The following is a 14383-nucleotide window of genomic DNA, read 5'->3' as shown; positions in this document are numbered from 1 at the left end:
CTGAAACAGAGCATCTATTGTAAGTGGTTTGTGTCTGGCATTACGTTCCTGTCATTCAAGTAAAAGAGTGGCACTGTTTCTAATAAAAATACCTTTGTTTCCTGTAACTGTAACATGAAGGACCATTGACCTTTTTTTCACAAAAATCTTTTTTTTTTGTAGGAAGTTTAATTAAGAAATGCAGTTAGTGGCTATAGCTATTAGAGGGTCTCTCTGGTTTTATTATTGGGGTTTTCCCAAAGTCACAATGTCGTCATGTAATAATGTACACATAGATCTATTAATCTTATGTCAATATAGCCCATTTTAAATCTTCCCTGATTTGCACATATTAAACCCACTAACTTTGACCCTCTCAGCTCTATGTATCCTTCAGTCACTATAAGAACCAGCCTTTAACAATTCCAGGTCATGATCAATGATGAACAATGCAGTCTCTATCAGCTGGGTTCCAATCAGTTCGATAGAGAGATGATGTCAAGGAAGCAGCGGTTGTCCACTACATTTATATTGATGGTCTATCCTTAGGATAGGTCATAGATATCTGATCGTCAGGGTCCGGCAACCCCACCAATCAGCTGTTATCAGTGGCCAGAAGTACTTACTTGCGGAGCTAGCCGTCTACTTGTAGTGGCCGGGGTATGTTACAGCATATACACCTCCTACCTATAGATTTGTACAGGAGGCTGATGTGCAGTATCCTGCAGCAGCCACAACAAGTAGACGGCCAAGCTCTGCAAGTAAGTTCCTCTGGCCGGCAGTCACTCCAACGGATAACTGTGATAAGTATAGTGTGGCACTACCGCAGGGTGCACAAGTAGGTTACCCAGACCCAAATGAATAACAAATAGTAACTTGGCACTCAACTTGAATGATCCTTTTTGAAAGAAAATTTTATTATGTGCAGTCTCAGAAACGTTTCGGCCCACAACAGGCCTTCATCGGTCTGCCGACTGATGTCACAGTGTGGTGACTAAATGCAAGTCCAAAATTTCGTATATATTGATTCCTGCTATCAAGGTTGGTGCAGGTGTGCACTGTGCACTCACTTGATACTGTTTGCGTATGGGCTGGTAAACTAGCCAGACTCAATATATATTGATTTTGGTGCGGTATCTAACTCCTTGGATTCAAATTAGGATGATGCACATTGTGGGATGCTTGGCCTTGTGGAGGTCGGTTGGTGTATGTAGATCAAAACGCGGTATCCACCGCTTGTATGACAGCTCCCACGGATAACAACTGATTGGCGGGGGTGCTGGATGATGGATATCGGCTAATCAAAAAGTAGTGGATAGCCTCTTTCAGGATGGGATGGATCAATGGGATTGAATGGAGAGATGGACTTTATACAGTGGGCTGAGGGAAGTCATATACTGAGATATACAGTACTACAGTATGGGGCAATCTGTACAAGGGCTGAGAGGGGAGATATATTGCAGGAAGGGGATGAAAGGAGATATATACTACAGGATAGCATGAATACAGAGGCAGGAGAGATATAGAGCAGGAGGGGACTGTGTACACCAGCTTGGAGGACATTGCAGTAGGGGCATGGGGAACAGGGGCTTATAGGGGAGATATACTACAGGAGGTGGCTTAAAGGATATACAGTTGAAACCAGAAGTTTACATACGCTATATAAAGAGACAACATATACATGTTTTTCTCAATATCTGACATGAAATCAGAATGAACCTTTTGCATTTTAGGTCGATTAGGATTATCATATTATTATGACATTTGGCAAATAATAATTGAGAGAGAATATTTTAGGGCATTTTTATGACTTACTGAAAAGTCAAAAGTTTACATACACTAACATTAATATGCCTTTAAACAATTCTGGACTGCACATATGATGGTGCCATGCGTTTGGAAGCTTCTGTTTTTTGGCAACATCTGAGTTAGAGACACACCAGTGGATGTATTCTAATGCACACCTGAAAGACACTGCTTTTTTGTGTACCATCATGGGAAAGTCTCAAGAAATCAGCCAAGATATCAGGAAGATAATTGTAGACTTGCACATGTCTGGCTCATCCTTGGCTAAAATTTCAAGATACCTGAAGGTGCCTCGTTCATTTGTACAATCAATTATATGCAATTACAAACAAGATGGGAATGTCCAGCCATCATACCACTAAGGAAGAAGACGGCTCTGTGTCCCAGAGCTGAACATGCTTTTGTCTGACGTTTGCATATCATCCCTATGATAAAAGCAAAAGACCTTGTGAAGATGATGGCGGAAGCTGGTAAGATTGTTTCAATATCCACAGTGAAACGAGTACAGTATCAACATGTACTGAAAGGCCACTCTGCCAGGAAGAAACCATTACTCCAAAATAAACATAAAAAAAGCCAGATAAATCTTTGCAAATGCACACAGGAACAAAGACCTTAATTGTGGGAGATGTCCTGTGGTCTGATGAAACTAAAATTGAACTTTTTGGGCATAATTACCATCGTTACGTTTGGAATAAAAAGGGAGAGGCTTGGAAGCCTAAGAACACCATCCCAAACTATGAAACATGGGGGTGGCAGCATCATGTTGTGGGGTTTTTTTTTCTGCAGGAGGGACTGGTGCACTTCACAAAATAGATGGCATCATGAGAAGAAAAGATTACAGTGGGGCAAAAAAGTATTTAGTCAGTCAGCAATAGTGCAAGTTCCACCACTTAAAAAGATGAGGCGTCTGTAATTTACATCATAGGTAGACCTCAACTATGGGAGACAAACTGAGAAAAAAAAATCCAGAAAATCACATTGTCTGTTTTTTTTTTCATTTTATTTGCATATTATGGTGGAAAATAAGTATTTGGTCAGAAACAAGCAAACAAGATTTCTGGCTCTCACAGACCTGTAACTTCTTCTTTAAGAGTCTCCTCTTTCCTCCACTCATTACCTGTAGTAATGGCACCTGTTTAAACTTGTTATCAGTATAAAAAGACACCTGTGCACACCCTCAAACAGTCTGACTCCAAACTCCACTATGGTGAAGACCAAAGAGCTGTCAAAGGACACCAGAAACAAAATTGTAGCCCTGCACCAGGCTGGGAAGACTGAATCTGCAATAGCCAACCAGGTTGGAGTGAAGAAATCAACTGTGGGAGCAATAATTAGAAAATGGAAGACATACAAGACCACTGATAATCTCCCTCGATCTGGTGCTCCACGCAAAATCCCATCCCGTGGGGTCAGAATGATCACAAGAACGGTGAGCAAAAATCCCAGAACCACGCGGGGGGACCTAGTGAATGAACTGCAGAGAGCTGGGACCAATGTAACAAGGCCTACCATAAGTAGCACACTACGCCACCATGGACTCAGATCCTGCAGTGCCAGACGTGTCCCACTGCTTAAGCCTGTACATGTCCGGGCCCGTCTGAAGTTTGCTAGAGAGCATTTGGATGATCCAGAGGAGTTTTGGGAGAATGTCCTATGGTCTGATGAAACCAAACTGGAACTGTTTGGTAGAAACACAACTTGTGTTTGGAGGAAAAAGAATACTGAGTTGCATCCGTCAAACACCATACCTACTGTAAAGCATGGTGGTGGAAACATCATGCTTTGGGGCTGTTTCTCTGCAAAGGGGCCAGGACGACTGTTCCGGGTACATGAAAGAATGAATGGGGCCATGTATCGTGAGATTTTGAGTGCAAACCTCCTTCCATCAGCAAGGGCATTGAAGATGAAACGTGGCTGGGTCTTTCAACATGACAATGATCCAAAGCACACCGCCAGGGCAATGAAGGAGTGGCTTCGTAAGAAGCATTTCAAGGTCCTGGAGTGGCCTAGCCAGTCTCCAGATCTCAACCCTATAGAAAACCTTTGGAGGGAGTTGAAAGTCCGTGTTGCCAAGCGAAAAACCAAAAACATCACTGCTCTAGAGGAGATCTGCATGGAGGAATGGGCCAACATACCAACAACAGTGTGTGGCAACCTTGTGAACACTTACAGAAAACGTTTGACCTCTGTCATTGCCAACAAAGGATATATCACAAAGTATTGAGATGAAATTTTGTTTCTGACCAAATACTTATTTTCCACCATAATATGCAAATAAAATGAAAAAAAAACAGACAATGTGATTTTCTGGATTTTTTTTTCTCAGTTTGTCTCCCATAGTTGAGGTCTACCTATGATGTAAATTACAGACGCCTCTCATCTTTTTAAGTGGTGGAACTTGCACTATTGCTGACTGACTAAATACTTTTTTGCCCCACGGTATGTAACAATACTGAAGCAACATCTCAAGACATCAGCCAGGAAGTTAAAGCTTGGGTGGAAATGGGTCTTTCAAGTGGACAAAGACCTGAAGCATACTGCCAAAATGATAAAATGATAGCAAAGTGGTTTAAGGATAACAAAGCCAATGTTTTGGAGTGGCCATCACAAAACCCTGATCTCAATCCTATTGAAAATTTATGGGCAATGCTAAAAAGGCAGGTGCGAGCAAGGCGACCTACAAACCTGGATCAGTTACACCAGTTTTGTCAAGAGGAAAGGGCCCAAATTCCAACCAACTATTGTGAGAAGCTTGTGGAAGGATATCTAAAATGTTTAACTGAAGTCATTCAGTTTTAGAGCAATGGTACTAAATACTAAAGAAATGCATGTAAACTTTTGACTTTGCAGGATTAATAATTATAGTAATCCTAATTTATCTAAAACGGGAAAGGTTTATTCTGATTTCATGTCAGATACTGAGAAAAACATGCATATGTGTTTTTTTTATATAGTGTATGTAAACTTCTGGCTTCAACTGTATACTGCAGGAATGATCGTATACAGGGGCTGAGATTAGTAATATACTGCAGTATATTGCTCTTTATAGAGGGGCTGAGATGAGAAATATACTGCAGGAGAATGCTCTATGTACATGGGCTGAGATTAGTTTAGCTGTGGGTTTTTTTTTCTGCTGCTAACAGATTAGTGATGTGAAATTACAATTGCTGTTCTGATGATGCATATAACTTAGGATCATCTACTGTATCCATCAAAAAAGCAGCATTTGCAGTTACACAAAACTCATCTGTCAGCAGCCGGAGCAAACCCTGCTTTGCACTGCTGTTGTGGAAGAGAGCAGGAGAGTTGAGCTCTTTGCGAGGTGTTATTCGAGGACGCTCTTGTGCTTATAGAGTATCTTTGGGGTGCTCAAATACTATGTTCAAGTTGCCGTGGCTGCACGTCAACACATGCAGGGATTGCTTAACAAACAGACAATCCCTGCATGTGTTGCGGCTGTCAGACAACTATGAGACGTGCAGCCGCAGGGAATCAAACATCGTATTCGAGAACCCCGAAGACACTCTATTTTCACACCAGTATCCTTGCATAACACCTTATGCGAGCAAGCTCGCTCATCACTGTTATGGATGTAAAACAACACAGGCAGATAAACTGATGTAAATGGCAGAATATAAAATTAGGCAGGCAGGGTACTGTTCAAAAGCAGAGAATGTAGAGATAGAGGCTTAAGGTGGATTTTATACTTAGATTAGCTTGATGATAACTCAGAGAGGTAGTAGTTAAGGGTAGTTAGAATTGCACAGGAGAGAGGGATAGGGTCTGCAGCATTGAGGAGAAGCAAGTGCTGCTGGTCATACATCTAGTGAATCCTGCATTGACCCTGGAGGTCCCTTCCAGCTCTACCATTCTATGATTCTATGAAATATAGTTTTCACAGATATGTATAAGACCACCTATTTTGCTATGTGAGCCTATATGCACTGAAGAGCAGATAGAAATTAAAAATGCACAACACAAAGTTACAAGAAAGAAACGTTATGTTGCGCTCATCCTGTATATTAACAATAAGTTTCCATTTACTGTGCTGTGTGAAAAAAGAATGCAGTTCTGACAATAACCATTTAAAAACCAGGGTTTTGACTGCTTACCCTGTCAAAAAAATAAAAATGAAAAACTTGTACCTACCAATTGTAGACTTTACTAGTTTCGCACCATCTGTATGGCACTAGACTGCAGTAGCCAATCACTGTTCTCATTAGTCTTATGCCATATGCCTTCTCCCAATATTTCACTGTAGTGGCTATGTACTGTGCTAATGCATGTCACTTCATTTCTGAAACTTTGTCAGCAAACGCTGTCTGGGAGTAACCAGAAGGACGGAGCTTCAATGGCAATGATAGGCAAGTCCAGTTTGGTTTGTTATTTTACAGGATAAGCCACTTTGATTTGGTTTGAAGCTGGACGACTCCTTTAAATATTCATGTATGTTCTTTAAAAAAAAGTGGGCAATGAAATTACAGCAACATCAGTGAATTATTGTGATGGTTCTTGCATTTTATTTACAGGAAAATCAAAACCAATTACTTCATCGTGTCACTCGCATTTGCCGACTTATTGGTATCAGTACTGGTGATGCCATTTGGAGCCATAGAGTTAGTACAAGACAAGTGGATTTATGGGGAAATGTTTTGTCTGATACGTACGTCACTCGATGTTCTTCTGACAACAGCTTCCATACTCCATCTCTGCTGCATTTCACTGGACAGGTATGTAATAGATTCTAGAAGTCTAGAGTTAGAAATGTGCAAGCATAAAAGGATATCAAGTGCCTCCTGAGACGTGCAAGCTGGAACACGCGTTTTATCCTTAGAGTTTGTTCTTCATATCTGTAACATTTTTTGTGAAAAAACTCTTCACCTTCAAGCTACATAAAATTATTTCCGATGCCAATTTTAAAAAACCTGCTCCATCACTATGGCAACATGGATCTCTTCCTTATGTGTTTAACTGTAGAAAAAGTGTGATACATTTTCAGATCTTATTGTCATAGATACAAGTGAATATGATACTGTTTTAACTAGCTGTTAAAAAGAGCTTAATCAATACCTTGTGCCTTGTTTGTTAACTCCTAACGCTCTGCCGTATATAGGAGTTTTTGTTAACTCCTGCTCCTCTAAAGATATATACATTGTGCTGATATCACAGGTTCTACCATTGTACCGACGAGGTCAGCATCAGACACACATATAGGCGAGTCCCTGCAGCTGCGTGATTTGCAGCTGTTAGGCAGCCTGGACAGCTGTGTGTTAGGCAGCCTGTGGGGATTACCGGTTTGTTATGGAATCCCCACATATACGAGTACTGAGGCTGTCTAAAAGCTGCAAATTATGCAGCCGCAGGGACTCGATCATAATATACGAGCACTACAAGATACTTGGATAACACCTGAGCGTGCTGGGATAAGACATTATCCGAGCACGTTTGCTCATCACTAGACAACAACCCTTGGCAAGCCAGCTCTTCTGAAACTAAATCTACTAGCGTTTCACGAAAATTATAGTTTTTTAAATGGCTGTTAGGGCATGGAGGAAGTTATAGTTTCACAGCAGCTAGAGTCAAAGATTTTTGATTCCTGCTTTAATCTAAAGGGTTTATCCAGGACTATCTTAACTACCTGTCTGTTCTACCCAGCACCGGCACAGAGTTGTCTTAGACCATTTCTGCCAGCAATTCAGTTGCTCAAAGTCAAAACACCAGCTCTTTTTCTTCCAGGCTTCTCTGTTGACAGGATGTAACTACTGACGTCATGCTGGTTGACAGCCGTCTCTCACAGTTGAGCAGTGGGGATCCGGCTGTCAATCAGAATAACATTGGCAGTCACGACCCGTCAACAGAGCAGAGTGAAAAAGGAGCTGCTGCTCTGTCAGCATGATGTCAACTTAAGCAGCAGAATCACTGGCATGAGCAGTCTGTGATTGCTCTAAGCTGGCAAAGGTTGGCATCGGGCACAACAGGTAACTAGGTAGCACTTACCTGTCTGATAATTTTTAGGTCCATGGTAAAAAGAAAAAATAGTCTTCAACAAACCTTTTCATGTTTGTCAGTGGTATACTGATAAGTATAATACATAAGTATTGCAGTTTGTTATATGAGCAACTGGATTCAACCACATTCAAGTCCACTAATAAGAATAACATAAAAAGTAAGAAAAATAGCTTGTATAAAATGGAAGATATTGTAGATAATGACCTGGAATGAAGTATTGTAACTAGGGCGGAATAGATGGAGGCATTGGAACAGTTAATAGTGAAAAAGTAATAGAGATTTGCGAAAATCATAAAGTGCCAGATTCCTCATTAACAAGATGAAGAATCTAAAATTGATAATGTTGGAAGAGAAATATGATATAATGAAGATAACTAAGACACGACTGGATGAAAGGACTTGGGGACATCAATTACACTGACATAAATTACGAAGATGTTACTTAGTTAATATTGACCATCACATAGTAATCTTTCAATTGTAATTGTCCCCTAGCCATTTTTTTTTCCATATGTGTGGTTATAAGTGTCATGATCACGTGTGTCAGGACGCAGATGATGTCGCAAGGCGAACCCATAACACACGTGACCCTGGATACACCGCCTCCAGTGGGGCGAATTTAAATAATAAAGCGTGCAGGTGGATACGCCGCCTCCACCTGGCGGTTTTAGGTATTACACGCCATGCATACATATGTCTGGAAACACCGCCTCCAGTAAGGCGCATTTAAATAATAAGGGGGAACCTGGGTAACTTTAACAATGGTGGGCCCTGCGATAGGGAATGGGGAAATGGAGACCTTCTGCACTCCCCTGAGCCAGTGTCCCTACACTCCTCACATTCCCTAAACAGGCTCCGCACCTGTCGCCGCACGCGTACCTTAACGCCCTTGCTCGCCCTGAGCCTAAACCCTCACTAGGGAATAGGTCGGTGCGGAGACTAATCCCATCACTGCACTAACAACACACATGAGGAAAGAGACAATAGAGGGGAAACACCACTTATCTTTGCTCTGTTGCGTGCGCTCCTAGCAACAGAGCCCACCACCTGTGTGCATCTTCTCCTCCACCCTGATCCATCACATAACTGGATCCATCACCATCGTGCAGCCTGGGAGCAGAGTCCATCACCACTTGCAGCAGTCCAGTACACAGAGTCCCAAGATGAGTCCAGCCTCTGCCAAGAATCCAAGCATGCTCGAGTCCAGTTCTCAGCAACTAAGTAGAGCATGCTGAGTGCAACTCTCTTCCTAGTCGCCACTCCTCTAAGCCATGCCCGCACTTCCCGCCGACACCATAAACTGTGACTCCACCAAGCCATGCCAGTCCTTCCTGCAGACACCATTAGCTGGCACTCATTCTCTCTGGCTGACTGTGCAGGACTCCTATCCAGCTCCATCCTTCCACCAGGCTCTCCAACAACTCAGCAAGAAATATCACCAGCCGTGAGTGAACACCCTGAGCACACCTTTATAGGGAGTCACACCTGATCCATAATTAAGTGAACATTAACCTAAACCTAAGGTGCGATACCGCCAACCACCACCGGGGACAGTCAAAACACCTTTGAACTGAACCAAAGTAAAAAAAAGTTCACTTTGTGCTTTTAATGCCGCCAGATCCAACACTGGATCATGACAGTACCCCCTCCTTAATGAGGGGCCTCTGGACCCTCAATACCACCCCTCATTAGGGAAACACCTACAGCGGGGACGCCCAGACCCTGAGTTCACCCCACCATTCCCTGACATTTCAGGTTTATGACAAACACCGCTGATATTGGCAATATATGTTCCTTTTGGAGGCACCACTCATCTCCACAGCGCCGACCTGGGGAACGAGTTAATGTATGTGTAGGTTTGCTCAGAGCTGATCAGACTCCACAACACATTTCCACAAGATGTTTTTTGGTGGCACCCATACATGTTCGTTCACACACAGGTCCGGACCTGAACGTTTATTGCACACATACATATGTCATAACTTGGTGAACTCACTCTGGACTCAACAGAGGCGTCCCCCTGTGTCACCACACTCACACCCCCACTATTCACCAAGGGACACCACCCTCCAACCCTTTCACCATGAGGACTGCGCCTCTTAGGGTTGGTTAATGGCGAGGGTAGAGATTTGTCCCTACTCCCCCGCAGCACCCCTGCTGCACACACCAGGAGGAGAAGGGGACCGGGAAATGGAGGAAATATACTCTTGCTGGTCGCCTCCACACGACCAGGAGGGCGGCTTCTTCGATGGTATGAAGATTTGGCGTAAAACCCCGCGGACTCTCACACCAGTCAGTTCACCACAGGGGCGTACCCCTTCACCTCGGGGAATACCAGGCAGCTCCGTGGGGCACCATTCCTCCCACCTGCCTGGGTGCGCCCGCCTGCATGAACCAGTCCTGCTCCCCATCAGCGACTCTAGGGGGTTTTAGTACCATAGCCGCAGGAATATGGAGGAAAATATATATACTCGCTGGTCGCCTCCACACGACCAGGAGGGGCGGCATCAAAGATTTAGCATGAGCCCCGCGGACTATTCACCAATCTGCTCACTACAGGGACGTACCCCTTCACCTCGGGGAATACCAGGCAGCTCCGTGGGGCACCATTCCTCCCACCTGCCTGGGTGCGTCCCCTGTAAGAGCAAGTCCCGCTCCCCAGCAGCGACTACACACCTTGTCTGCTCACCACAAGGTTGTACCCCTTCACCTTGGGGAATACCAGGCAGCTCCGTGGGGCACCATTCCTCCCACCTGCCTGGGTACCTCCCCGTGCAAGAGCAAGTCCCGCTCCCAGCAGCGACTCTAGGGGCTTTTGCCAGACCGCAGCCACCATTTTTGTTTCTCTGGTTATCTGAGCAGAGGCCCCAGACCCTGATAACTGCTGCTGCAGCGGCTTAAACACACCTTGCTGCTCCCCACTGCACCTCAGTGAGGCCCGGCAGCAATTACCACAGGTCTCCACATGGCCAAAGCTCACCAGAAAAAAAAAGTAAGGGCTGGTGATAATGTCATGATCACGTGTGTCAGGACGCAGATGATGTCGCAAGGCGAACCCATAACACACGTGACCCTGGATACACCGCCTCCAGTGGGGCGAATTTAAATAATAAAGCGTGCAGGTGGATACGCCGCCTCCACCTGGCGGATTTAGGTATTACACGCCATGCATACATATGTCTGGAAACACCGCCTCCAGTAAGGCGCATTTAAATAATAAGGGGGAACCTGGGTAACTTTAACAATGGTGGGCCCTGCGATAGGGAATGGGGAAATGGAGACCTCCTGCACTCCCCTGAGCCAGTGTCCCTACACTCCTCACATTCCCTAAACAGGCTCCGCACCTGTCGCCGCACGCGTACCTTAACGCCCTTGCTTGCCCTGAGCCTAAACCCTCACTAGGGAATAGGTCGGTGCGGAGACTAATCCCACCACTGCACTAACAACACACATGAGGAAAGAGACAATACAGGGGAAACACCACTTATCTTTGCTCTGTTGCGTGCACTCCTAGCAACAGAGCCCACCACCTGTGTGCATCTTCTCCTTCACCCTGATACATCACATAACTGGATCCATCACCATCGTGCAGCCTGGGAGCAGAGTCCATCACCACTTGCAGCAGTCCAGTACACAGAGTCCCAAGATGAGTCCAGCCTCTGCCAAGAATCCAAGCATGCTCGAGTCCAGTTCTCAGCAACTAAGTAGAGCATGCTGAGTGCAACTCTCTTCCTAGTCGCCACTCCTCTAAGCCATGCCCGCACTTCCCGCCGACACCATTAACTGCGACTCCACCAAGCCATGCCAGTCCTTCCTGCAGACACCATTAGCTGGCACTCATTCTCTCTGGCTGACTGTGCAGGACTCCTATCCAGCTCCATCCTTCCACCAGGCTCTCCAACAACTCAGCAAGAAATATCACCAGCCGTGAGTGAACACCCTGAGCACACCTTTATAGGGAGTCACACCTGATCCATAATTAAGTGAACATTAACCTAAACCTAAGGTGCGATACCGCCAACCACCACCGGGGACAGTCAAAACACCTTTGAACTCAACCAAAGTAAAAAAAAGTTCACTTTGTGCTTTTAATGCCGCCAGATCCAACACTGGATCATGACAATAAGAGCCGCCAAAACTTTTACCATTCAATTATTCAAGTAATTTTGTTTCTTTTTCATAATACATTGGGCCTAATTTTTATGCTTTTTATTCTGATATCTGTATTTTAAATGTTTTACTGATTTTTATTATTTTTTTTGCAACTGCAAAGGACAGCTAAAATACATTTTAAATTGTGTTCTCCTTTCTATACAATTTTTTTCTATATATTGGAGATACGGTATGCTTTTTCTACAATGGTGAGGCTAGAATCAGTGATTTGGACTGCAGATATGAACTATATTTACTGTGATCGTTGGGAGCTGTACATACAGTGATTAGAAAGGCTGAGATGGTAATAAATTATTCTGACTTTTCTATTGGGGAGTCCAACCATCTTCAACTTCCAACTTCTGAAGATGCAGACTCTACCAAGACATTCATTACAGAGTCACATACAGAACAACCCAACTTTTTGGGTGCTCTGAAAGTAGTTATAAATATTAGATGACCTACATAAACACCACACTTCAAGAAGGATATGTCATTAGCTGATTGGTCATTTAAAAATATTAATTAAAAAAATGACATGTCCACTGATGAAAATTACTTGCATATAATAAGATTTCTTGGTATTGTAGTCATTTTGACATGGTTACAACTGAAAGGCAAAGAGCGCAATAGGGTCTTATCCGAGAAAAAATAGATATATTCAATATATTATACTCACCATATGTAGGAGAGTTTTAAACAAAAAGGAACAAGGGTCAGCCTGCTGCACTTCCAAATGGCCACGTCGTGACCACGAATCATCAGATTCAAAGGAATAAATTTTATGGATTAACGTGCGACATGTCATCCCCTGATGAAGAAGTTTCTAACTTCGAAACGCGTTGGGAAATAAAAATATAAAGTACACACCTTTGAAGGAGTGATTGTTCAGCAGCGCACGTTAATCCATAAAATTTATTCCTTTGAATCTAGTCATTTTGACATGGCATGTGACAACACCTCAATACTGTTGGATTGTTTGATTTGTGTTGGTGCGATTATCTCTTTTTCTCCTAATGTTATGGTCATCTCATTCCATGACGCATTATTTTATTCCAATTCAATCAACCAGACTTCTGATGGCATCACAAGTTCTTTGAATTTGAATTTACTTGCTCTAAAATAAAGGTATATAACGGTCTTCTGATGCCTTTTTAATAAATTTTAGAAAAACTCCAAGAATATAATAAAGGCGTTTTCCAGTTTCAGAAAACCCCTGTCTCCAGGCGCAGTTTGTTTTAATCAAACAAACTGTATTTTACTCACTCATCCCGGGTCCCTCACTGTGTCTTCGAATAGTAGCTGAGACTCAGCACTGGACCCAGGAACAGGCAGTAAAGAACATTGAGGGTTTTTTTATGAAACAAACTGTGCATGGTGTAAGGCGGCTGCCAAACACATAGTGGATGGGAGATATGTATCAAGGAGGTGGGTGTCCTCTGTGATGTAAACCAGCATTAGGGTACCATTACACATAGTGATGCTCCAGCGATCCCGACAACGATACAACCTGGTAAGGATCGCTGGTACATCGCTACATGGTCGCTGGTAAGATGTGAAACAGGCAGATCTACTCAACGACGCAGCAATGATGGGGCAATCCATTTAACGACCACGGCGGTCATTGGGACCTTGTCACACAGCAGCTATTCTGACGACTCAGACCTCAATAGCATCAGTTCTGAGTCACCAATGAGGTAGCTCGTCTTTATTATGGTATCAAACACAGAGATGCATGCTGGCCAGCGGGACACCAACAATCAAAAAATGGCCTGGGACATTCGAGCACCATCAGCGATATCGCAGCGGGGGGCCGGTCGCCGCTATATGTCACACGTAACGAGATCGCTGGCGAGGTCGCTGTTGCGTCACAAAACCTGTGACGTTTCAGCGATCTCGCTATGCGAGACAGGGCCTTTACTTTTGAATGGATTTTGCTTCACTTTGAGCAAGGAACAGACTATATTTAAGTTTTCCTGTGTTGCAGATTATGTGGAGTAAAATAAACTAGCCGGACTTCTAAATAGAAGCGGTTACTGAGATACCTCATCCCACACCCAAGCTTTGTAACTGTAGATACAGGGATACAAACAAAATCAGATATTACAGAGTGACAAATAAATCATGTAAGACCTATGCTTGTGAAAGATTACAGTTTCTGAAGAATTAGTGATGGTGTGAGAGGAAAAAAGATTTACTGAGAAAAATAACATTTTTAAAGGACTCTTTTCTGAGAACCCATTAGTCTAGTAGTATGATATATTCTTATATAATCTTTGAGTGTGAATTAGAGGGAAGATGGAAACCTGCAGAGAAATGATTTCTCTCTGCGGAGATGAGGAGTGCTTATGTGTGCTGATTATTATCCTAAAGAAACGTAAGGTTTCTACAAATCCCATTATATGGATAAGATACTTGCCTGGCCATCTGGTCT

At 43.5% G+C, this 14383-nt stretch overlaps 1 protein-coding gene across 2 annotated transcripts in view; it reads left to right on the top strand.

Annotated features, from left to right (window-relative positions):
- The window catches only part of HTR4 (5-hydroxytryptamine receptor 4), a 303659-nt gene that overhangs the window by 208209 nt on the left and 81067 nt on the right, over nucleotides 1-14383 (top strand). For both annotated transcript variants that reach the window (XM_073575181.1, XM_073575180.1), the window contains one exon: nucleotides 6318-6518. In XM_073575181.1, coding sequence (XP_073431282.1) covers nucleotides 6318-6518 — 201 coding nt within the window. The remainder of the gene's footprint in view (nucleotides 1-6317; nucleotides 6519-14383) is intronic.

The sequence above is a fragment of the Dendrobates tinctorius genome, unplaced genomic scaffold, assembly GCF_039654945.1.
Source record: "Dendrobates tinctorius isolate UK_male_01 unplaced genomic scaffold, ASM3965494v1 ptg000043l, whole genome shotgun sequence".
NCBI lineage: Eukaryota > Metazoa > Chordata > Amphibia > Anura > Dendrobatidae > Dendrobates > Dendrobates tinctorius.
Note: the sequence above shows the minus strand (reverse complement) of the source record. Positions and strands in the feature narration are given on the sequence as shown.